This window comes from Neomonachus schauinslandi, chromosome 3, assembly GCF_002201575.2.
Source record: "Neomonachus schauinslandi chromosome 3, ASM220157v2, whole genome shotgun sequence".
Taxonomy (NCBI): domain Eukaryota; kingdom Metazoa; phylum Chordata; class Mammalia; order Carnivora; family Phocidae; genus Neomonachus; species Neomonachus schauinslandi.
This window is the reverse complement of record NC_058405.1, coordinates 173,730,494-173,755,621: the sequence shown is the minus strand read 5'-3', so window position 1 is coordinate 173,755,621 and position 25,128 is coordinate 173,730,494. Positions and strand designations below refer to the sequence as shown.

At 55.0% G+C, this 25,128-nt stretch overlaps 1 protein-coding gene across 2 annotated transcripts in view; it reads left to right on the top strand.

Moving 5' to 3' along the window:
• TNS1 (tensin 1) overlaps window positions 1–25,128 on the top strand; it is a 112,041-nt gene that overhangs the window by 17,653 nt on the left and 69,260 nt on the right. For both annotated transcript variants that reach the window (XM_044913753.1, XM_044913754.1), the window contains exons 4-15: window positions 2,411–2,460; window positions 4,804–4,975; window positions 6,612–6,662; window positions 7,845–7,967; window positions 8,352–8,416; window positions 9,352–9,435; window positions 12,941–13,053; window positions 13,406–13,466; window positions 13,704–13,779; window positions 14,347–14,476; window positions 15,799–15,864; window positions 17,192–17,308. In XM_044913753.1, coding sequence (XP_044769688.1) covers window positions 4,808–4,975; window positions 6,612–6,662; window positions 7,845–7,967; window positions 8,352–8,416; window positions 9,352–9,435; window positions 12,941–13,053; window positions 13,406–13,466; window positions 13,704–13,779; window positions 14,347–14,476; window positions 15,799–15,864; window positions 17,192–17,308 — 1,054 coding nt within the window. In that variant the 5' untranslated portion in view covers window positions 2,411–2,460; window positions 4,804–4,807. The remainder of the gene's footprint in view (window positions 1–2,410; window positions 2,461–4,803; window positions 4,976–6,611; window positions 6,663–7,844; window positions 7,968–8,351; window positions 8,417–9,351; window positions 9,436–12,940; window positions 13,054–13,405; window positions 13,467–13,703; window positions 13,780–14,346; window positions 14,477–15,798; window positions 15,865–17,191; window positions 17,309–25,128) is intronic.

Below are 25,128 nucleotides of genomic sequence, written 5' to 3'. Positions count from 1 at the left end.
ATGGCGTGTGATTCTCCACGTCCACTAGACTCAGACTTGTCACCCGTCTATGTCTGCTTTCTGCCAGCGAGTGTCACATGTCCCCAGACTCTGCGGAAAACAGGAAGCCCCGTCAGTTAGAGGACAGCCCAGTGATTCAACAGGGGATGACCATCCAGCTGTTCCCTTCCCCGTCATCTGGTGGGGTCACGGCCCAGGGCAGCTTCCTCCCCTGCCTCCCCTGCCCTGGCCGGCCTGGTGGAGCAGAGCAGGCTTGGACTTTGTCTTATCACCTCTGGAGACGGCATGGCCAGACTCTGTTGGGGCCAAGTTTTTATTTATCTTTCCTGGCTTTTTTGGGGTGGGGAGGCTGAGGAATGTGGAGTGTTGTAACGTTGGGAAGGGGGGTTGGAGAAATGGGATCCAGCTCTCCTGCCCCGTTCTTCCTTTTCACCCCTGCTCCCCAGGAGGCTCCTGGCTCCCCTTGGCTCCCTGGTCCCCTCGCCAAGCCGGTCTCAATATCGCATTGTCTCCCTGTGGCTCTGTGGGCTGGGACCTGTGGCCTTGGCCACACCTCGCGCCTCAGCTACAGCTGTGGCTTCCAGTGTTTGAGGCAGCCGTGGTGGCCTCCAAACATGGCTGTGGGTCGGCAGCAGATGAAACTCAAGGGGCTATTTATAGCAGGGTGGCCCTGGGGCCTGGAGCAGGGCCGAGGGCCTGGGGAGGTTCAGCGACTCCTCATCAGGGACCAGTGAAATCAAGACAGATGGAGTGTTGGGTCTCTGGTGTTCCTCTGGGTGGGTAGTCTTGGAACAGCCTGGTTTGGGGCTTGAAAACCAAACATGATCCCTCCTTACCACCCCCGAGCCCCCACGCCTGACTCATGCAAACCCAAGTCGTCAGGGCCAGGGGGCTGTGGAGACAGAAACTTTCCACCCTGACAGTCCCATTTGGCTGTTCGTTCTCTCGCTGCTGCCACAGAGGCTGAGCAGGGGAGAGCTGGGCCGTGGCCCACAAAGAGGGGGCTCTGGGTGCAGCCTTCTCCTGGGGGGCTGGATGGAGAGCTCTCCTCTTAGCAGGGCTGCCCTGACTTCGGGCTCGGCTGGGAGCCAGGCCTCCAAGCCTACCACCCACCCCTGCCTGGTAGGCGCCGCAGGGCCCTGGGGGAGGCTGGAACGGGCTTTTCTGCTCCGGGCCCCCCTGGTCAAACCCAGAGTCTGAGGGTGAATCCTGCCGGTTGTCGACTTCTATGGGACTTGGGGGTGAGTCACTGTGCCTCAGTTTCTCCTCTTCTTGGCAGACTATGGTCCTGTCTCCTCCAAGAGGTGGTTGCAACTAGGTGGTTGGGAAAGGCTGGGAGGCACGGGGAGCTTTGGAAGGCGCCAGAGGGCTCAAAGGGCTCTGGCTGGGCCTGGGAACTGGAAGCTGGGTGTTTGTGCATCAGGTGAGGTGGCTGAGAGGGTGGGCAGCAGCTGTGATACCGGGCTTTGATTTTCTATAGAGGTGAATGTTGGTTGTATCTCTAACTACCCTTTTAATCGTGTCAGATGTAGTAACAGTAACACTGTATGAGTGCCCCATATGCATACTTCTTTTTAATCTCCAAACCACTCGGTAAGGATTGCCCCATTGTCTGTGTGACGTCAGGGAGGCTCAGAGTGTTAAGGGCAAGGTTGCGGGGAGGGATGCTGGGGGACCCCCGCTCTGCGCTTTCATCCCTGCGCCATCGGGTTGTCCTGGGCTGTTTGGGACCTCAGCGGGGGTCCATTTGCCTAATTTTGTGCAAGTGGACCACCCAGGAGATGGGTGAGGGGGTGACAGACAAGGGGCGGCGGGTCCTTGGGAGCATGATTTGCTGCCTGGCACTGGTCCTGGCTGCTACACACCACGTGGTCCCTGACTGCTCTGGACCCACAACTCTTGATTGAATGGCTCAGTGGTGCTGCTTTGAAGGGGAGGAGTGCGGGGAGATGGTGGTCGGCCGACAAAGTTTCAGAGCCGGGCAGAGGGCTGCCGCACCAGCCTTTCCTTCCTTGAGGCTTGCAGTCTGTATTCTCCCCTCGGGCTTACTGTTACGCTGTCCGGTGAATCAAGACGAAATGTGTTTCCATCCATTTAGTAACTGTTTTATTGCGTGTGTGGACTCTGTGGATGGCACCAGCCCAGACTGTTCTCAGCATTTGGGGTTTCTTCCTTCCCTAGGGAAGGAAAAGCTAAGCCCTTTGGGGGCTTGCATGCACACTCCCAAAGGAATTGGCACTGATGGCCTTTGGCTTTAGGTTGCTGTGTTGCCTGGGTGTTAGGGGCCTGGGCTGGAATGTTGGCAGAGAAAGGAGGAGGGAATCTGTGTTTGTCCACAGCCCCGACTGCTCCCGTGGCTGACTCTCCGCTGGCTCCCTCCATAATGCCGCTTCTCCTTTCTCTGTCCCAGGGCTCCGCCAGAGTCACCCCGAGTGTCCAGCCCCATCCCCAGCCTATCAGGTATGCTTGGCCTGTGGGGGGCAAAGGGTGGGGGTGCCACAGTAAGGTCACTGTGGGTGTTTCCAGCAAGTCATACCTTTGGGTTTCTGAGCCCGAAATCATAAAGCCACAAGGTAGGGAGCATGGGGAGACATGCCAGCCACAGAGAGAGGGTGCAAGTGGATGCCCCTTGGAAATGCTCGTGTTTTGAGTTCTAGCTCGAAGCCAGGCCTTGAGCTGGATTCTTTATGTCCCTGCACGATCTCATCTAGTCCTTGCAACAACCGTGCAAGGTTAAGTATTTTATTCCCATTCAGCAGATGAAGAAACTGAGTCTCAGGGAGGTAAGGTGACTTGTTAAAGGTCACAGAACCATCAGGAGGCAAGACTTGGGTGGGCCTTTGGACCGGCAGGTGTCAAGGCCTGTGCTAGATCCAGGTCCTCTTTGTGCGCAGGGGTTTTTGATGTTGGAGGGTCATTTCTTTTTTTTTTTTTTTAAAGATTTTATTTATTTATTTGAGAGAGAGAATGAGATAGAGAGAGCATGAGAGGGGGGAGGGTCAGAGGGAGAAGCAGATTGCCCGCTGAGCAGGGAGCCCGATGCGGGACTCGATCCCAGGACTCCAGGATCATGACCTGAGCCGAAGGCAGTCACTTAACCAACAGCCACCCAGGCACCCTGGAGGGTCATTTCTAAAAGGAAAGTTCTCTATCTGGCTGGCTGGGAGGGGCTGGGGGAGGGGATGCATGAAGACTCGGTGCCTTGTTGATCCAGAGTCTCTTTTCCCTGTGTCTGGGTTCTGTGGTTTTCTGGCTCAGGCTCTTCTCTCTCTGCCCCACCTCCACTCCTGAGGCTCCAGAGATGAGGCCCAGGGAAATGGAGCCCCGGCCAGAGAGGGCTGGTGTGTAGCTAAAGCCCCCAGTGGGTTGTGGCCCAGCGGCCCACAGACCGGGGTGGCCCTTTGGAGAATCTGCTTCTTCCCTTACAGCTGAGAACCATCTTGGGGTGGGTGGGTGCAGGGTGCAATGCTGAAGTTGTCCAGGCGGTGGCACTGTTCTGCCTTAGGATGCTGCCCGCCCCCCGCAAAGGCTGCAGTGAGAACCTTATCTTAGGGACAAGGAATGGTGGGGGCTCAGAGGTCAAATTCAGACTGGGCTCCCTACCACAGCCTACTGGCCCCTCTACCCTGGTGGACATCTGGATGTGCCGCCCCATCTCTTTGAAATACCCTGGTGGTATTTCTCCACTGCCCCCCAGTCTCTCCTTTACCCTGCTGTAGTCAAAGATTCTCAAAAGGAAATGTGAGTGTGGACCACCTTGGATAGAGAGGGGAAGTGAGACAGTAGCGGGTTGGTGATGGAGTAAGAAAGTGTGGGGATAGGAAGGGTGTGAGGTGCCCCCAGAAGCTGCAGGTGCACCTCAGAATGGAATTTCAGTGTCCTGACACCCATTTCCCCTTCCTGGGCCCTCGTGCTGGGAGAGAAGCTGGGTGAGGTGTACAGGTGTGAACCCCTACCTCCCCTCACCCAGAGCCCAGCCCAGGGGCTTCCCACCTCTTTTAGGAGCTTAGATGCCACTGGGATTTCTGGGGGCCACCCGCCACGGCAGCAGCAAAGGCTCAGCACCCTCTGTTTCCTGGGCCCTTAGAAATCATGGAGGCCACTGCCAAGAAATAGCCCTGGCAGGCAGTGGAAGCTGCCAGAGGTGGGGGAGAGCCAGGGAACAAAGGGCAGGAGCCGGCCTGCCTCCACGGAGGGCTGGAATGTGCACTGTGGTCTGGCTTACCTGGAGCCCGGGTGAGCGTGTCACCTGAGCTGCCTTTTCCCCTGAGAAGCCTCCCCACCTACTCTACAGCTTGGGAGCAAGGGGAGGGCAGCCCAGTGCTCAGCCCTGGGATGCTGGAGAGCACCCAGCTCAGGCTCTCCTTCCTCTTCAAAATCTATCCCGGGATCCTTTGAGAGACTACCGCCAGACCAGGTGGCCGCGGTGTGTCGGGAGGCTGAGCTGGACTCCTGGGCTCCTAGCTGGCTCCCGTCCTGGCCCTGACCTCTGGGATCGTAGGTTGAAGGCAGGGCCAACAGGATGGATGGGCACTTAGGATTGCTGTCATGACTGAAATGGCCCGAGATCCTGCCAGCCCCTGGCCAGGTATGCCCAGGCTCCCAGGCTTCTAGGCTGGCCTTGCTGGCTGCACGGGCCTTGCTAGGGGAGGCCTCTGGCCTTGGCTCTGGGTCAGGGAAGAGCCAAGCCTCCTGGGTTGGAATTGTGGGCCCCATGTGGTGTGTAGGAGGTACAGCTACCTGAACCTTGCCCTGAGGAGCTGGCTTCTGATCTGGACCCCATTCTGCCTCCTGTCCCTCCAGAAACATGAGCGTGAGCCGGACCATGGAGGACAGCTGTGAGCTGGACCTGGTGTACGTCACGGAGAGGATCATCGCCGTCTCCTTCCCCAGCACAGCCAACGAGGAGAACTTCCGGAGCAACCTCCGAGAGGTGGCCCAGATGCTCAAGTCCAAACATGGTGGCAGCTACCTGGTGAGGGTGGGGCCCGGTGCCCCCTGTCCTTTCTCCTCGCCACCTCCTTGCTTCTGGTGGCCCCCAGGGCCAACTCCTGCTCTTCCTCTTCCCGTGATTTACGTGCCTCGCTCGTGGCCTGAGTCTGCACTCACTCTCCGGCCCCACTTTGCTGGGAGGAGTGTGTCTGCCGCTGGAATGCGGCATCTGGACCCAAGTCACGTGTGTACACGTGCCCGTGTGTGCGTGTGTGTATATGTGTGCATTGAGGAATTCATGTTCTCGAGCGCTCCCTATGAGGCAGGCCCTGTTCTAACCACTCTCCACAGGTTTAACTGCACGCTAGCCCTAGAAATCAGGTTTCGCCGGAGTGCGGAGAGGTGGGGTGTCTGCCTCAGGTGACAGCATCCGGAAGTGGCAGAGCTGAGGTCTGAGGGCATGTTGTGGCAACGTGCATCCTACGGGACCTTGTGTGGCTGGCACTGGGGCGGTGCCTGGCCCAGAAGCACCTTACAGACGTGGATGAGGTGGTTGGCAGTTCTTCTCTACTCTCAGAGAGCTGGCATGGGGATTGGCCCCAGAGGAGAGCTCAGTTCCATGTTACAAGGAAGCACCTGTGGGGTTGGGCTGGACCCACCAACCAGATGGTGCAGGCTCGAGGCGGGGTGTGGGAGGCCGTCTTAGGTCCCTAGGCCTGCTCTAACACATGACCACAAACTGGGGGTCTGGAAACAACAGAATTAATTTTTTTCACAGCTCTGGAGGCTAGAAGTCCAAATCAAGGTGTTGGCAGGGCCATGCCCCTTCCTGGTGTCTGGTGCCTCCCAGCAATCCTTGGTGACCTTGGCTTGTTGCTACATCACTCCCGTCTCTGCCTCTGTCCTCGTGTCTCTCTGTGGCTCCTCTCCTCATCTTATAAGGACACCAGGCATCAGACCTAGGGCCCGCCCTAAATCCAGGATGATCTCATCTTGAGATCCTTAAGTACTTACATCAGCAAAGGCTCTGTTTCCAAATAAGGTCACATTGTGAAGTTCCAGGTGGATATGAATTTTTGTGGGATGCTGTGAACCCACTGCGGAGGCCTGTCCATCAGCTGTGTTGCGCATTGTTGAGGGCTCTGGGTTCAGACATCGGAGAGTCCTGGGTTTGAATGCTGGCTCTGCTCTTACCATCTGACTTGGCCACTTCACCTCACTAAACCTTAGGTCCTGCATCTGTAAAATGGGTCTGATTATACCACCTACCTCTTGTGGTGGTTGAGAGAAGTAAGTTGACATGTGAAGTGGAAACTAGAGATGGCCAAATTAACAACACTGGGATTCCTGTTTAGGATGCTAAGATGCCCACCTTGTGGGTGGCACGTGGGACCTGAGACAGACTGCATCCCCTTCTCATTTTCAGTCTGGGCGTCTGTCCACTCACTGAGGGGAGTGGCCGTGTCTACCTACTTCCTTCTCCTCCTCTTTACCCTAAGAACCTATAGTTGAGTTCTTATTGGTCAGTGTGTGTCCGATGGGACGCCATTGTAAGCTCTTGCATGGGTAGAATTTTCACCGAGGGGGGCATGGGGGTAGAGGAGACAGAGAGAGAGACAGAGAGACAGACAGAAGACAGCAAGCATTATCTTACAATCTCTTCCTTTCCCTCCTTCTAGCTTTTCAACCTCTCTGAGCGGAGGCCTGACATCACGAAGCTCCATGCCAAGGTGAGCTGATGCTGATCAGGGGTGGGGGCTTCCCGTTGCCTGAAAGAGAAGTAGAACAGCTGGGGTCCCTCTCCCTGTGGTCCCCACTTTAGAATCTGGGGGGAAGTGCTGAGACACTTCACAAAGCCTATTCCGTGTCTGTGTCATCTTCTATTTGGAACAAGGAAAAGCCCGTATTTATTGTTTTTGCAATACAAATTGCAGAGAGCCAAGCTTGATACAGCGATTTCCTACCCAGGTCTGCCCCCCCTGGGGTGCACGTAGTATCTCTGGGGTGAGGCTGGAGCTATGGGATTTCTAGCCTCGTTGAAAAGCACTTTGGATTTAAAGTGGCCCGGGATTGCCAATGACCCGTTCCCACTTGCTGGCTCGGCGGGCTGAGCCCAGGCTTTGTGCGGATGTCTGCTCTGGCGCCTGGATTCTGGTACCTGTTGCTTTGTGACCCTGGGCAGGTGACAGTTCTCTGGGCCTCAGTTTGCACCTCTGAAACAGGACGGGCTAGATTAGATGTGCTCTCTCGGCTCTTCCGAGCATGAATTCTCTTTCCGTTTAATGATCTGTGAGTTAAGAAAAGTTTCGAGGAGCCTGAAGCCTGCCATTCGGATCTGCCCTCTGTCCCCTTCAGGCTTCTCTCGACCAGCCTGAAAAATCAATGGTTTGTGTGTCCAGGCCTGGAAAAGAGCTGTGAACACCTGGGGGCCCTTCACTTTCCCTCTTTGTCCCTGAGCTCGGGCTTGGGGTTGTCTATGGGAGGAGAGTTTGGGAGAAATGCTGGGGGGCACATTTTGAAGTCAGAGTCATGTGGAAGGGACCTTGGGGTCATCAGCTTTACACACATATGGGGAAACTTAGGCCAGGACAGGGGCCATGACTTGCCAGAGCCCCCAGAGCGAGGCAGTGTCAGAGCAGAGACTCAGAGACCCAGGGTCTCTGGTCCTGGGCCAGTGTCCTCTGCGTCCACACCGTCGCCTCCCCTCTGGGCTGATGGACAGGGCAGGAAGCAAGGTGGGTGGGTGGCTGCTGCCGTAGCACCTGCGTGTGGGGTATGTCCTCGTGTCTCTCTGTGGCTCCTCTCCTCATCTTATAAGGACACCAGGCATCGGACCTAGGGCCCGCCCTAAATCCAGGTCTGGTCGACTCTCTGGGGCTTCTGCCCCTTCTCACTCATGGCTTGGACCACAGGTACTGGAATTTGGCTGGCCTGACCTTCACACCCCAGCCCTGGAGAAGATCTGCAGCGTCTGCAAGGCCATGGACACTTGGCTCAATGCAGACCCTCACAACGTCGTCGTTCTACACAATAAGGTCAGAGCGGGGGGCCGCCTGTGTGCGCGCACGTGCATAGATGTGTCCTTGGATGAGTGTGTGTGCCTGACTGTATCATTGGATTATGTGAGCGTGCAAGCCTGTGTGCATTCTCTTCTCTAGGAGATAGTAGATTCTGTCCCAGGGGCCCCGCCCAAGAAATGGGGAGTTACGAGCTCGTGGGGCTGTCAAGTGTAGTGGGTGATCAGCTGTGTTTCTTCTCTTTGAGTCTCAGCCTGACCTGCCTCCCTCCCTTGCATCCCCCTCCCCTGTCCTGTTCTCCTTGAGAACCACAGCCCTCTCTCCAGCCACTGCCCCCTTTTTCCTCCGGGCTTCTGCATGGGCTGACCTTAGAAGTAAAGTCTGTGTTTGGTGTTCTTTTAGGGAAACAGAGGCAGGATCGGCGTTGTCATTGCAGCTTACATGCACTACAGCAACATTTCTGCCAGGTAAGAGCCTGAGTACTGACAGTGGGAACCCCCTCTGCCCATCCCCCAGTGACTGCTCCCTTCCTTGGGGTTGAGGGGTGCTGAGGATGGGCGGGAGGAGCCTACAGCTCCGAGGCAGGTGGCTGTGCATGGGGGGTGGGAGAAAGGAGAGTCCCCCCCTCTACTGGGAGCACTGGTGGGAGCAGCCTTGGGAGGCAGGCCCATCTAGGGACACCCCATCCAGCCACCTTCTCCGAGCCACTTTTCCTTGGCGAAAGGCCTTCTGTTTCCCTGAGTGAGCTGGAGAGGGAGTCAAAAAGAATGTTGGAGGGCGGATCAGGGTCTGGCAGAACCATCTAGAAGTTATCTCATCCTGTGGGCTTTGATAAGGACTTTGGGGTTTGGGATGGGATGTCATTGGAGAGTCAAGAACAGAGGGGCTACATCATCTGTCTCTTCTTTTAAAAATGATCTCTTTGCGGATAGATAGAATGTTCTGTAGAGCCTTAGATGGTAGTTTCGTGAGTTTAAGAAACTCAATCTAGCCTAATCTTCCCTTCATGATGAATATTTCCTGTATACCTACTGTGTGCCCACAGCTTTTTATAGATGTTATTTCACTTAATTGCCATAACAACCTTCAAGGAAGGCCCTTGTCACTCACCTTTGACAGGGAGGGAAATCAGGTTCAGAAAGGTTAAATAACCTGAGTCAGGACACAAGGCTAATAAGTAAGTGGCAGACTTGCTATGGGAACCCAGGCTGTCTGGCTCCAAAGTCCCCTCCCCGAGTCCTGCAGCACACAAGATGTAGAGATGCTGGGGCACCCTTTTTCTGAAAGCTTCTTAGCATAGGGTGGCTGGAGGGCTCCACAGGTCTAGGGGAGCAGGGGTAGGGAGAAAAGGGGCTCTCGGACATAGAAGTTGGCTCCTCTGACCACCCGTCTCTCCCTGCAGCGCTGATCAGGCCCTGGACCGGTTTGCAATGAAGCGGTTCTATGAGGATAAGATTGTGCCAATTGGCCAGCCATCCCAGAGAAGGTGGGTCTCCAGGGCTCACAGCCAGTGCATGCACCTGTGTGTGTGTGTATGTGTGTGTGCGTGCTTGCTATCTTGGGGACTGGCCTTACGCACCCACAGGGGATGGAACAGCCATGCCTGGGTGGGGGTGTACCAAACATGCATATTCCGGTGCCAACCTGGAGTGGTGTGAGCTCAGGGACATGGGTGAACCCATGGGCCGCTGTGTGCACTTACAGGTGGGCATGGCACTTGGCTCCTGAGACCAGTGCTGGAGAGCAGTGGGGATTGGTGGGGGACACGTAGGTCTGGGTGCAAGAAGGCAGTTTGTATAAGAAGGCAGTGCTATTTCTTGGTCCTGGAAGCAGGAGTGCTTCCGTGCATGGGTGAGCCTTTAGGAGGCTGACGTCATCACTACCTGCTCTGGGGAGGTCACAGATTCTTACCATAAGGGTCATCTTCTCCTGGAAGAGCTTTGAAAATTTAACCAAGGGCTCTCAAGCACGTGGTCTCATTGGAGTCCACAGCAGCCCAGGCAGAGAGCAGGGCAGAGATGATTCATTCATTCACTGGACAAGTTTTAGGTGCTCTACTACATTCCAAGTGCTAGAGATATCTAGTTGAACAGGACAAAGTGCTTTGCCCTCAGTGAGCTGATATCCCATTGAGAAAGATGGACATCGCACAAGTAAGTAGACCAATAGGACCGTTTCTGTAGTGGCTGGTGCTACGAAAGAAAGAGAACAGAGTGGGATAGACCTGATGGAGGAGATTGGGGCTATTTAATGAAGGGGGTCAGGGAACACCTGTGGGGAGGTGGTGGATTTGAGGCCAAACCTGAGTAATAATGACAACTACCGTATGACCATCCAGGGCATCCCCATTTTACAGATGAGAAGCCTGAGCCTAGGGGGAGGGGACTCAGCATGGCCAGGATCCACAGCGAGTAGCAGCAGAACTAGAAGGTACTTGGGGCCTGTAACTCAGGCCAGGCCAGGACCCCTGCCCCGGGGTTGTGCCACCCCCAGTCCTGAGGGCTGGATTCTGCTCTGTGGATAACGTGCTGTGTAATAATGTCTGGTCCACAGGTGAGCACAGGTAGAATTAGGGCTGGTGGGCTGTGGGGAGGCTGCAGGTGAGTGCAAGGCAGAAGCCCAGGCCCAGAGGGGAGACCTGTAGATGGGGTATGGGGCCCAGCCCCCCTGTGGCCAGAGCGGTGGGCCCGCCACACGCCCATGATGTGCCACACGGCTCTGCACGCTGTGGTCGCGGGACTGACTGTTTCAGCAGGACACGAGGCATCAACGTACTCTCAGGTCATGAGAAGTACTTCGAAGGGGGAAAAACCCAAACAGCGCGTGATGGCTTCGAGAGTGATGGGGTGGGCATGAGGGCTGAACTTTCGGAGAAGGTGACGTGTGGGGCGAGCTCTGAGGGGAGGAAGGAAGCATCTGAGTGCAGGTCTGCCGTGACCACGCAGAGGAACAGCAAGTAGGCTGGCCTAGGGGCCAAAGCATCCCCCTGACTTTTCTAGCCCCTCAGAATGCTGCCCAGGCTAGCAGGAGCCCTTGGCCTCTCCATGCTGGGGTTCCCCATTTATCCCCCATCACCCTCACCTTGCTTAGAAGGCTGTTGGCTCCGCTGGTGAGTGTGTCTGCCATTGTAGCAGGAAGCCCAAGCAGAAGTGAGTGCTCAGGCCACCCAGGGCCTTCCACCGGCACAGGACAGCCAGAAGCCGGTCTCAGGGTCAGCCATCAGAAACCGGATGTCCATGTGCAGAAAATTCTGGGTGGCTGCCCGACGCAGCAGCTGGGGATCACTGAGAGCCTTCCCGGGGACGAATGAGCAGTAGTTCAAGTACCTGCTGGCTGCATATGACTGGTGGCCTTGGTCACGAGTCTGACTGTGAAGGATGAGGAGAGTGATGTGGCTTGGAGAGTGGGCTGAGCAGCCACGTCCCGAAGCTGAAGGCCTGGGGAACGGGATCCGTGTCCTCTCTCAGCAGGTGGAGCGTTCCGGGACTCCACAATGTGCACTGCGCTCACACAGTACGCAGCTGGTGGGGGATGTTTATGTAATCTGTCTGCTTGGCAGCTTGTATCTGCAAGCGCATCTGCTTATGGGTGGGTCATTTTGTCCGGGCCCATGTGTGAAAGTACGGCTGCTAGCTTCATCACGTATTTGTTGCCACTTTCCCGCCTTCTGGGCAGTGTCATTTGTAGGCAATAGAGCAGCTGGGGGAGAGGTGGGCAGAGAGAGAGAGGGAGGGAGGGGCTTTGCCTGCAACTCCCCCATTCATTGTCACCCCACCCCTGGACTCATTGTCCCCAGCACACAGACACATCCTGTTGGCATGATCCAGAGATCTGATAGGAACCGCCATTCCAGGTTTCCGGTTTGAGTAATGGGGCTGGGGGCTGGGCAGGGGCTGAATAGGAACTGGTGCTGCCCATCAGATTATCTGGCTTAGGTAGTGTGAGGTGGCCCCACCCAGGCCCAGTGACAGAGGCCCACAGGACTGGAGGTGGGCCAAGGAGCCAAGAGACAGGAGGGGACCGTTGTCATGGTCATGTGGGTTCTGGTTCCACTAGCCTCAGAGAGCCCCCTTGGCCCTCACGGAGTCTCAGGATTCATTCTGATCCGTCTGGCTGGCCTAGCTTGGCGTCCTCTGGCCATTTAGAAAAGGAGGACGCATCGACCGATCCCCAGCAAAAGAACTGACCTCTCTTTCTGGCAGGTGCACTGAAGTTCAGACTGCTTTCCTTCTCTCCCCGTCCACCCCCAGCTTTGTATGTTCTTGCTATGTGTCAGCAACTCTTTCTGGACCCAGTTTCCCTTCTCTTCTAGAAGGAGTGGAGATAGGTTAATTCTTCCAATAAGATCCAAAAAGAATGGGGGAGTGTTGACCCTAGATATAGGAATGCTTAGTGGGAGTTGGATGTCTTTCAATACCACATACAGAGGAATTTCATACACTTCAGTGTGATGTAAAAAAGTGAAGGACTCTAATTATTAAGCTCTTACTGTTTGTTGGACGGTCATGTGGCTAGTGGGTGGGTCAGGGCAGAACTGGGGCCTTGGGTATAAGCGTAAGCTTGGTTTAAGCTCAGTGTGAGGGTGTTAGAGATGTTTGATGGTTGATCAGCCTGCCTTGTACAGTAGTGAGCTGCTTAATGATGTGAGGGATGTCAGGGATGTGTGGGAGGAATTTTGGTCCAGCAGGAGATTTTTAGGCTGGGAGTGAAGCTGGAAAGAGATGTTCATGCTGACCATCAGGGGGCGCCAGAGAACCCCCCAAACGGCCGTACTGGCTAGACGCTGCTCCTGGTCGAGTCCTACCTGCTCATTGTCCTTCCTACCTGGGCTCCAGGCAGCGAGGAAGGACTGTGCTGGGGTGGAGACCCCGGGTTCCAGGAGGCCTAGGAGAGTGGTGGGGGGTGGGCTAGGCGGGGGCAGAAAAGAGACAGGGATGGCTCTGCTCTAGGACGGCTCTCCCGGCTGAAGCTGCACCTCTCCCTGCCCCCAGGTACGTGCACTACTTCAGTGGCCTACTCTCTGGCTCCATCAAAATGAACAACAAGCCCTTGTTTCTGCACCACGTGATCATGCACGGCATCCCCAACTTCGAGTCTAAAGGAGGTACCTGCCCGAGCCCTCTGGCTTCCCTCCCCTCCTGTCTCCCATCTTTTCTCCTCAAGAGGCAGCCTGAGGGGATAAAAACAGACTTGGATTGGAGTCTCGACTGCGCCACCTCCTGAGCTTTCTTTGAGACCCGGTCTCTTCGTGGGGTCAGTTCTGGCGGTGCCTGCTGGCCCGTGATGTTGGATGCGGCAATGGGTTTTGTAAACCTAAAAATGCCTCTCAGATGAAAAGCTAGTATTTCTTCCTCCTTTCTCTTTTCCTTTCTCCTTCCTACCTCTCCTCTCCGCAGCCCTTCCTTCCTTTCCCCTCTCCCCCATACCATCTGCGCTAACACCACCCTCCCTTACAGGGTGTCGGCCCTTTCTCCGGATCTACCAGGCCATGCAGCCTGTCTACACGTCTGGCATCTAGTAGGTATTCCACGGGAATGAGAGGTCAGGGATGCCGGAGGCCCAAGGCCGAGGACCAGGGACAAGGGTGTGGGGGGATGGGCCAGGACCTCTTCTAGGAGGATCTCATCTGACAGAGGGCCGAAGGACAGAGGCAGCAAGCCTTCCCAGGAGCCCTCTGGCAGGGGGAGCAGGGAGCAAGCGCACTGCCCGCCCCCCTCAGCAGCTCTCTTTTTCTCCGCTCACCTCTCCCCGTAGCAACGTCCAAGGAGACAGCCAGACCAGCATCTGCATCACCATCGAACCTGGACTGCTCTTGAAGGGAGACATCTTGGTGAGTGCTGCCCCTCTGTCTCAGGCCCCCTCCTCCCTTTATTTCTTCTGTCTTCCTGCTCTCCTCCTGCCTCCCCAGACAAGATTGTCACTCCTGTGGGCCACCAGCCTTGGGGCCATAGGCCCTCAGTCCTCCTGCAAGGCCTTCCTCTGCCTCAGAGCTGGACATCCCTTCTCCTGCACTTGTCTCTTGTTCTAGAATATCTCCAGGGAAATATCTGCCATTGTGAGCTGTTACCTCCTTGCTTCCTATGGTGACAGGACTCCCTCAGTTCTAATTTCAGTCTTTCCTCCTGCAACTTAAATTCACTCCTACTTTTTCCATTCTGTGTGCAGGAACTTCTTGGGAGGACAGTTTTGTTCCCACAGGGTGAGATTGGCCTCCAACATTCTGCTTTCTAGAAGTTTCCCCAGATAGCTCTGAGATCCTATTTGGTATTGGTGACCTCTCCCTCATTAGGTTTGGGTGAGCCCTGGGGTCTCAGTCATGGAGCTAATAAGGAGGCTCCTTGAGACCTGATTTCCCCTCCTGGGGCCCCTGATGGGCTCTGCTCTCCTTCCCACCCAGCTGAAGTGCTACCACAAGAAGTTCCGGAGCCCCGCCCGAGATGTCATCTTCCGAGTGCAGTTCCACACCTGTGCCATCCACGACCTGGGGGTTGTCTTTGGGAAGGAAGATCTTGATGATGCCTTCAAAGGTGGGCTCATTGAATGGACACGTAGACCTAGCAAGGAATAAGACCACAAGGTAGAAGAGCAATAATGGAGGACCTATGGCAACAGTGAAGGGGGAACCATTTTTTGAGGGAAGGAAATGTGGTTAGGGTGGGTGTCTCCCTTTGCTTCTTTATCTATTTAAGGTTTTGTCTGTATCACATTCAGACCTGGGACAGTATCCACATCCATTCACCCATTCACTCATCCATCCATCCATCCATCCACCTATTCATCCAAATCCATCCATCCATCCAACCATCCATATCCACCCATCCATCCAAATCCATCCATCCATCCACCAAGAAATACTTGTGGGTCTATGTGTGCCAGGCATGTGCTAGACCCTGGGGATACAAAGACAAAGAAGTCAGGCCCTACCCTCAGGGAACTCACAGTTCCATGGGAGAAAGAGACACATAAGCGGGGTACAATGAAGTGGTGCTTGCAGTGATGGAGACATGCACAGGCATGATGGGTGGCTACCATCCCTACTGTAACCTCTCTTCTCACAAGCAGTGGATGGCAATCTGTCCAGACTGGGCTTAGGCCAAGAGCAGAGAGTAGAGCTGGGGCTTGGGGGGTGGGGAGGGGGTGGAGAGGAGCCTGATCCCCCCAAATGTAGTCTGGCTCATGCAGTAGAAAGATGTTTCTGTGATGAGTTTCTTCTGTACTGGAGCCAGGAGGGCAGAAGCAGAAGATTCCATGATAATTACATAACAGAATGTAAATGTTATCAGTCTTAACAGGGAAAAATAAAGGGGTAACCGACAACATAAAGGTAGAGTTGGTAGAGGCAGGGGAAAGTGGGGGCACAAACTTTGTCCTCTTTCACGGAGGGAGTCAGGGGACACCATTGAAAATGGACAGCTCAAGAAATAGAGGCTTAGCTATAGTATTTAAAGTTTCAAAGGCAATCAGAATAAATACTACTACTACTACTAGATTTAATAAGAAAGGAGGTGGGAGCGATATTAGTGGGCCAAATTCATTATCTTCATGGTGGTCAATCAATGGAGATTACTTGAAATTGGTATATCAGGAAATGGTGGCATAAAAATAGTGGCTATTATTTAGAGTCTTAGAAGTAACTGCTAGTGGAACAAGAAATAGGAATGGTTGGGAATGGTTATCTCAGGCAAGTAGGACTGGGGCCAAAGGTGGGCAAGAGGCTTATTTCATTATATGTATATGATATTATCAACCATATATATGCATATTATTTTAATCTTCTCCAGAAAGATTAAAGTTGGAGTCCTTTTTGGGAATTAATTGCTCATTTTTGTCTTTCCTTCTCCCTTTTCAGATGATAGATTTCCAGAATATGGCAAAGTAGAATTTGTATTTTCTTATGGACCAGAGAAAATTCAAGGTATAAGCTTGTTAGAGTTCATTTTTCCACCCCCTTGCCTCCATCCTAACCTGTCCTCTCCCCACCCCCAGCATTCTCCCACTGATGCGCTCTACAACTATCAAGTTACCTGTGAATGAGAGGCAGGCCAGCAGTAAAGGATCTGGGTATCACAGTGGACCTCCAGCTAAATGTGAACCAATGACTTATTCTTTGGATAATAAAAATAAAAGAGCTGACCAAGAGGTGCTGGGCTGGATAAACTGGTCCCATTAGGTCACCATCCCATTATATTCAGAGACTGGGGGCTGTGGCAGATTGAGGGAGTGGCTGAAGGGACATTCAGAGGTACTAGATGGATGAGAAGTATTTATGAAAACTGAGGTGGTTCAACCTGAAGATGAGAAGGCCAATTTAATAATAGCTGTTAAGCCTTTAGACTGGTTATATGTGGAGACCAGTTGTTCTCCATCCTATTTGAGAATAGAATGAGACGAGACGAAGTTAGGCTACAGATGGAGGGGCTCTGGGAAGAGTCAAGGAAGGACTGCCAAGTCAGGAAATGGACTTGCCCTAGGAGGCAGGACGTGCGGCTTGTGCGGTCTTCATTTTTCTGTGGATGTGTAGGAGAGACTGCTTCTCCCCTCAGATTTCTGCCTGGAGCCGGGAGCATCTTAAGTGGGAGGCAGGGGGATGGCTAGAATGACCTTGTGTCCTCTCAGTGTCCTGCCGTGATTTCCCTGTTGTCCTTGACCCCATGTTGCTCATCACAAACCTCTTCCACACTACCCCTGACTCCAGGGGCAGACTTTCTGGTCTCCTGGCACTGCCCCAGGGGCCTCTGGGACATGGAAAAAGAAGAGTCAGACATCTAGCCAGAGGGCCCCCCAGCTTTCTCCTTCTTTCCTCAGAGTCCTGTCTTGATTTATAACCGGGGATGAGCCTTTTCAAGAATGCAAGAAACCAGGGGCGCCTGGGTGGCTCAGTCAGTTGAGAGTCTGACTCTTGATTTCAGCTCAGGTCATGATCTCAGGGTCGTGGGATTGAGCCCCGTGTCGGGCTCCGTGCTGGGTATGGAGCCTGCCTGGGGGTCTCTCTCTCCTTCGCCCTCTGCTCTGCCTACCCCCACTATAAAACAAAACAAGACAAAAGAAGACTGCAAGAAACCAGACTCCTGGGTTCTCTGTCCACTCTAAGCCCCTGGCCGCACCCCACCATGGTCAGGAAAATGAGAAGCCCCTCAGGGAGCAGCCATGGGGGAGCTGTTGGCTTCTTCTGTTTTTCCAGCTGTTGATCCTTCCCCCCCCCCCCCCTTTCTCTTCACTGCCCTCCCGCCCCGTTCCTTCAGGCATGGAACACCTGGAGAACGGGCCGAGCGTGTCGGTGGACTATAACACCTCCGACCCCCTCATCCGCTGGGATTCCTATGACAACTTCGATGGGCATCGAGAGGACGGCCTGGAGGGTAGGTGGCACCTGGGCTTCCAGCTCCCCTCCACGCAGCACTGCCCTGTTCCCGTGGCCTCGGCACTGCTGGTGGGCTGTGGCCCCGTACGGGGTTCAGAGAGGAGGCAGAGGACAGGTCCAGGGCACCTGGGAGAGCTCCCAGTTGGGTGGGGGACTATAAGACAAAACAGGAATGTATGAAATAATGAAGACAGAGCTAAAGAATGTAGCCAAACAGCCACAATGACCTGACTGGCAGGGGAGGGGTTCTTGAGAGCTGGAGTGGCCTGGGAGGGCTCCTTGGAGGAGGGGGCCTTGAGTGGCATTTGACAAAACTCCCGTGCAGCAAATGCAGTGCTTTGTTAGATTTTTTTGAAACCTGCTCTTAGAGGTCTCCAGGCTCGTGGCCTGACTTCCCTGGGGTCAGAGCACTAAGACTTAGACACAGCATGCAGGGCCTACCAGCTTTCATCAATAGCCAACAAAAATGTTTGAGAGCTGGAAACCGATAGGCTCCAAAATTTGAAAAGTAAGCCGCAGCCGAAATTAATGCATGTTTAATTTAGCTACAAAACCTAGCATTATGTCAAGTGGGCAACTGCAACTCAGTTCAGTCCTTGAGAGTTAGTTGTGGGTTGTATTTGTTTGTGTGGTTGATTTGAATGTGGGAGGCAGGGCGGGGCTTCCAAAAGTTAGCATGCCTGGAGCCCAGGAGCCCTTGAGATGCCTGTCTGGGGTTTGGCATAGACTCGCTTTTTTGATTTGGTCCTGGGACTGCATGCAGCATGTGGGAGCTGGAAGGATCCTCAGGACTGTCGGCCCGTCCCCCAGTCTTCCGTTGGGGATAACTTAGACCCCTCCCCCCTGGAAGGAAGGGTCTTCTGATTTACCCCCACGGCCAGCCCAGGATATGTCCTTTCAAGGACACCAGCTCCCAGCCTCCAGGCTGCAGCTGGTCCTAGGGTGGGGCTGTGCCGTCCCAGGGACTCTGGGCCCTGTGGCAGATCCAGGTTAGGGAGAGCCAGTCCTGCCGGCCCCCACCTTCTCCCGATCCTCTGCACCCCCCTGCCTCCTTCCACCTTCTTCTCCAGGGTTTTGGATTTGTTGACTCCACCCTGCAAGCCTTCTAGGTCTTTTCTTGAAAAAAGATTCTCCCTCTGACCTTTGAGATACCAGAATGAGTGACAGATTTCAGAGCGAGTGGGATGCGGGCGGTGGTTGGGCTAGAATTTAGGGCTTGATGAGAGCATGTTGTTTACAGGCAGCACTGCAAAGTGGATGGCTTGTCCTCAAGCCTACCTCAGTTCCCGTCCTCCCCATCCTCCCCGCAGAGGCCCAGACACCCCACCCTGCTGAGGTACCGCCCCAAGCACTCCTCCCCAGTGCCCGGCCCCCTCTGCTGTGCTGAGTGGCTGGGAAAAGGGCAGAGGATGAAATGAATTAGTTCTGAGCTACCAGTGGCTGCCAGCCTAATTGTTCATCCTTCTGGGGATGTTTGCATTTTTAACAAGAGCACTTGGCAATTTGAAGGTATTTTCAATGTTTCCCCATCTCTCCCTGCTATGGATTCTGTGCAATGGTAAATGTAAAAACCTTCCGTAAACTGTAAAGGGCCAGGCAAACAAAAGGTAAGCTAGTTAGGGGAAAGGAGAGGCTGGGGAAGGCCTGGTGGGGACACAGTGGCCATGAGGGAAGGCAAGGGGCAGACGGCGGAGCAGAGGGGGACCGCAGCGGTGAGAGGCAGGAACGGGGAGGAAGGAGAGGCTGAGTGAGCCCCCAACTCTTCTCTTGTCATCCCTTCCCCCAGGCAGGGGGACGGAACCAGTGGGACTTTGTGACCAGTGAAAGGTCAGCTCATCCTGCAGGGACAGAGGGGCTCCTGTCTAGAGGCTGAAAAGCCAGCCCTGTGCCTGAAGAGTGGGAAGGGAAGGCAGGGGAAGCAGAAGAAGGCTCTGCTGTCCTCTTCCCTGGCCCGGCCTGTCCTGACTATGGTTGGCCTGGACCGGGGGCTACGTGGTTGGGGTGGTCACCAGGACAGACCCTGCCTGTCCGCCGCCGCTGGGTTGCGTCCGCCGCCGCTGGGTTGCATCCCCCACAGGGACAGGAAAGCCAGCCGTGGGGTGGGAGCAGTGATCATTATTCCAATCCTGCTTTTCTTCCTGGCTGGAGGCACTTCTGGAAGGTTCTAGGTTCTGGGGCCCAGAGAGAAAAGCATTTTCTTCGGGCTAATTTTCTTGGTCCAGAGAGGGAAGTAGGAGGCCTGGGCCTGTCTCCTTAGTTGTGGACAAGACTCTGTGCCTCAGTTTCCCCAGGTACTAGTTGGGGCAAGGGTAAGGGCACCTTCTGGGGTGCCCAGGAGATGGCTCCAGCTGGAGCCTGGAAGGTGCCTGGGGGCTCCCTGGAGTGGCCCTAGGGCTGGGGGGATGGGCTCTGCGGGTATGTGGTACCCCAGGTGGCTCTGCCTGCTCCCTGAGGAAGTCACGGATCGGGAGAGGCAGGCTAAGCCCGAGGTGCTGTAGTAGAGTGGGTGAGCACGCGTGCTTGAGGCCTGACTGCCTGGGTCCGGTCCAGGTCTCAGATGCCCCCCTCTGTAACTGAAGGGCCTTACTTAGCCTTCCTATGATCTCAGTTTCCCATTTTCATGGAAAGCAGTTTAGGTAGGGGTCCAGAATGTGGCCCCTGGAGCCAAATTATCCGGGTTCAGATCCTCTGACAAGATGCTGACCTCTCAGGGCCTCGGTTTGCTCTGCTGTGAAAGGGGGATTGGGTTGACAAATCATTTGGAGCACTTTCTGGGGAGTAGGAGCGGGGGCGGTGGCCTGTCGTGGCTCCTCAGGAGTCTCTGACACGTCAGTCGTGACTGTGGCCAGCATCTCAGGCGTCTGCAGACAAGGCTAAGGGGGGCGCCCATTGGCCTCGGGAGCCCGCTCTGGCTTTGCCACGCTCCAGCCATTGCGAGTCACCATTTCACCTAACCTAATTCTGTGCGGTGGGCACTGTTATCGTGCCTGGGTAGGGAAACTGGGGCACAGTGGGGTTCAGTAACCTGTGTAAGGTTGTCTCGCCAATAAAGAGCAGATCTGGGTGTGGAACCCAGCGCTAACCACCGTGCTGTTTTGGTAACCACAGATGCCTGTATTCCGGGCGCCAGGTCCCGTGACACTCCCTGGGTGCCACTGAGCTTGGATGAATCTGCCCCCTCCGTCCCCACCTCTCACCGCTGGGCCGACCAGAGGACCCCTGTCCTGAGTCTCAGGGTGAGGGAGGGGTTGGATGCAGCGGTACCTGGAGCGTAGCAGCTGGGAGGGCACTGGGCTGGCCCTGCGGCAGGTGCTTAGCTGGGCTTCAGTGCAGGGAAGAGCTGAGGCGCATCCCTTGATGTCCCTACACTGCCTCCCCCACCCAGGAGGGTGTGGGGCTGCTCACAGTGCGATGCCCTGGCGAGGGGATGGCCTCGCAAAATAGGGAGGGGTGGTGTGTCTGAGGTGAGGTGAGGCCATTTCTGGAAGTGGCACACCTCTCCTATTTCAGGCCCGGTGAGGGAGGGGGATAGGAGAGGCCAGGCCAGTCCCTCTGGAGGCCCCCGGGTGACTCAGAGGGGAAGGCAGGGGGCGCTGAGCCAGGCACTGGGGAACAGAGAGAGATTATCTCTGGCCTGGGCTGCTCCTCGAGGGCCCCCTGCTTGCGGTGAGGGCCGTCAGCCCTCCACCCCCTGTTCCTCCTGCTCCTGCAGGAGACCTTGACTTAACCCTTTGTGCCGGGAACTACTCTGTGTTTAACCCCTTCCTTGATGCCTGCACCCCCGTCTCCCTCCAGCCCCCCCATTCCCAGTTCAAGTTTCCACCCCCTCAGGACATCGCTGAGCGATCTCAGCAGCAAAATGAGGGAAGAAAATCCATGGGACTTCTGTTCTCTGGGGTGGCCCGGGCCAGTCATGGAGCCTGTCTGATGCCCCACTGCCACGGTGAGGACCCTGAGGCTCGAGAGGCTGGGGATCTGCCAGAGGGGGAGGAAACCCTCACGCGTGGAGCCCCACTTTGCGTGACCTCCACTCTTGTTGTACTGACCCCATTGTGCCGATGGGTGTCGTGCTGGGGGGGAGGTCATGACATAGGACATGGGGTTGCTGTTGAATCCAGGGGTCTGACTCTGGTCCCTTCCCACCTCCCTTGGAGCTCAGCATATTCAGTGCTCCACACCCGTAATTCGGGTGGTCCTTGTAGATGCTTGTCCAACTTGTCATACCTTTAGAGGGCAGAGAGCTCACCACCACACGCGGCAGGCCGTTTCACTTTGTACAGGTCCAGTAATTGAACCAGAAATAGAGGGAAAAGGGAGAGTTGCCTGTGTGTGGTGGACCATGGATGCTCAGGGACCCGTATGGCTTCCTGCACTCAGGCCAGAAGGAAGGGGAAGTGATAAAAGGTAAAGAATCAGACAGAAGCTCAATATCAAGAACTTTCTGACTGGAGAAGAGTCCAGGCCTTGGGACATGTGTCTGGGGAGCAGGGAAAGCACCTGCCATCTCTGGGACTCCTTACATCGGGAGGAGCACCTTCTGGTGAACCCCACAGGCTGGTGTCTGAGTCTGTGTGGGCGGTCACAACAAAATCCCTCAGACTGTGCGGCTTCAATAGCAGACAGGCATGTTTCCACAGTTCTGGAGGCCAGAAGTCTGGGAGCACAGTGTCAACAGCCCTTGTAGAGGGTGGGGCTTGTAGAGGGCGGGCTTCTCCCTTGCCTCCGTCCTCCCTCTGTGTGCATCTGGGTCCTGATCCCTTCTTTATAAGGACACCAGTCAGGCGGGACTGAGGGCCCACTCATGCAACCACGTTTTAACTTAATTACCTCTTTAAAGGCCCTATTTCCAAATACAGTCCCATTTCTGAGGTACTGGGGGTTAGGACTTCGACATATGAACTTGGGGGGGAAACACGTCAGCCCATGACACCGAGGAAGGAGTTTTCTGGGTTGCCTGTAGTTGGATGCCTGGAGCCTTGGTCCTGAGTTGGGGGGGGGGGGGGGGGGGGGGCCGGGGGGGGGGGGGGGGAGAATGATCTGGCCCCCCACCAGCCTCCTCCTTGCAGGCTGTTTCTGTCTTCCTCTGGTTTGGTCTGGAGCCTGCCAGCTCAGCGCTCTGGCTGACACCACATTTCACAGCCTCCAGAAGCCCCATTAGCTGTTTGGCCTGAGTTCTGAAGCCCCGTGCCCAGATCCCAGCTCCCTGTGGGTGGGAGTGGGGCTGTATTTTTTGCCTATGCTGCACAGAGCAGCCTCCAAATTCCTCCAGAGTGTTCCAGGGCAAGCCTTCTCGGAAGCGAGTTCCATACCGAGAGCTGTGGGCTGCCTTCCACCTCCAAGCAGCCCAGAGGCTGGCCAGGCCTGAGTTGCCTCACTGTCCCCATTCACTTCTCCTGTCCGCTAACCTCCTTGGACACTGAGTTGTTCAGGGTCTCTCGCACCTTAAGTGGGTATCGGGGAAGAGGGGTGCGTGCTGGGCACAGCAGCGGATTGCTCAGGGCCAAAAGAAAGAATGGAGACCATGACAAGCCCCCGGGCCTGGCTGCAGACGGCAAGGGCAGCTGGGAACCACCCCTCTTCTGGGTTTCTCCTGCGTGGTGCCCATCAGGCCTTCCTTTGTTTCTGTGGGAAGTCCCCCAAGAGCCAGGGGCTGGTGACAAGGGGGTGTGGTTTTGTGCCCAAGCTTCTCAGCCCTTAGGATCTGTGAGGAGAGACATTCCCTTCCTCAGGGGTGAGCTTCCAGTTCTGTAGGACACCCAGTGCCTCCTAAAGCACTGTTGTCTGAGCCGGGGAAGAGCCTCTGTGATGGCAGCCAGGAGTCCCTGGTCTGTGGTGACTTCTCCTGAGCTGGGCTAGTCCAAGAATTCTCTGATTTTTTTTTTTTTTTTTTTTTTTTTTGAGAGAGGAAAGAGGGAGGGAGAGAGACACAGCAAATAGTGAGGAGGAGAGAGAAACAAGTAAGAGACCAGCAGAGAGAGACAGACAGACCCAGATAGACATTGGCCTGGAGATTTGGGTTTGGGTGTCCTTGGTAACTCCTTTTCTTTAGATCTCCCTTATTTCCCGTAAAACGAGGGGATCGGAGGACTGGTTCTTTCTGTTTATTTGAGCTTGATCGTTGTTTCTTTCTGTGAGTTGGGAGGCGCTAAGATGGACCTGCTGTATTTCCCTCTCAGACCTTTCCACCTCGTGAGCTCGGAGCAGGGAGAACAGTGTAGCTCAGTGGTGGTTGTAGAAGTCAGGAGAGGCTTGGTTATGCTGGGTAAAAAAACCCCCAAATTCTTACTCCAAAAAACATACGTATATACTTCTTGCCCATGCTGCAAGGGGCCTGTGTTCATGTGGGTTGGCAAGGGGCCTGTGTTCATCGTATTTACTCCAGGCTGGTGGTGGCTTCATCCCATAGCTGTTTCCGTCATTGCTGCCACAGCGGGGGGAGGACACTGTGAGTGCCTCCTGCTTCTGCCCGGATGTGACACACATGCCTTCTGCTGACATTTCATTGGCCAGAGCAAGTCACACACCCAAGCCTAACTTCAAAGGGGGCAGAGAAATGGTGCACGGAAGATGGAAAGTGGAAATAATGTTGAACAGATTAAGATTTACTATAGGGATGAAGTCTGTGGGATCTAGAGGCTAGATCTGGTTCCAAGCCCTGTTGTTTGTAAGTGTGTTTCTTGGTCAAGACACTTTACCTCTGAGACCCAAATGTCATATCTATAAAATGGGTACAATAACGGTACTTTCCTCATGAGATTGTTGTTAAGATCCAATGAGGTAATGTATGTGAAAGGTGAAATCCAGAGTGCCTGGTATTTACTATGCTGGTGGTAATTTGTGTCTATTATTATTATTATTATTATTATTATTTATTGAAGTGCTGGAGGAGGGAAGGTAGAGAGGTGATTTAAATGTATACAAGCCCTCTCTTCTTGAGAAAAATTCCACATCCCTCTGACCCCTCTACTCTCTGGGAACCATCTATAGCTGGCTCTGTTCTGGGAGCCCCGCTCTCTCGGGAGTTGGGAGACTTGCCTCTGACATCACCTTGCTGTGTGACCTTGGAAAAGTTACTTCTCTCTGGTTCTCAGTTCCCTTATCAGTGAATCGAGGAGGATGGATTCCAAAGGGGATTCAGCTCTAAAGCCCTAACGATGATCATGACCAGTGCCAATGACTAGATGATAGCGAGCCTTGGTACCCAGCTGGAGCCAGGCACCACCAACTGCCCTTTCTCCTGGTTACTCCTCCCCGGTAGGACTACTAGGCACAACTTGTAGGGTGTGCTTATGCAGCCCCTTTCTTTGTCTACCACTGCCCTTAATCTGTTCTCTGCTGTCCCTGCGCCCGCATGGTAATAGGGCGAGGCCCGGGCCTGTTGTGGCCACTCTCAGGGAATGAAAGCCCTTCTGGTCCATCGACAATGTGCCCGGTGCCAGTGGACTTGGCACTTCAGTCAGTCCGCTCCCTTCCCCTTTGTTGGCTCCTGCCTGACACCAGTGGTGTGTGTACGTGTGTGAGGAGGCTCACTGGGTTTTCCCGACTTATGGGAAGAGAAGGAAGGAGGGAGGGAATCAGGAGGGGGTTCCTGCCCACCGGGCACACACTCCTTCAGGCGGGGGACAACCCTTCTGGGCCCACGCGTCCCTTGCTCCCTGCAGCCTCCTCCCGCCGAAGTCTGTTCAGCCCAACAGGTGGCCCTCTTGGACAGCATCTGAGGGGGCCCCAGGCCGGCCTACGTGCTCTTGGCCTCAGGCAAGCCTGGGATGGAGGTGGCCAAGGCAGCCCCTGTCTGTCCCCCCCACCTGCCTTCTCACC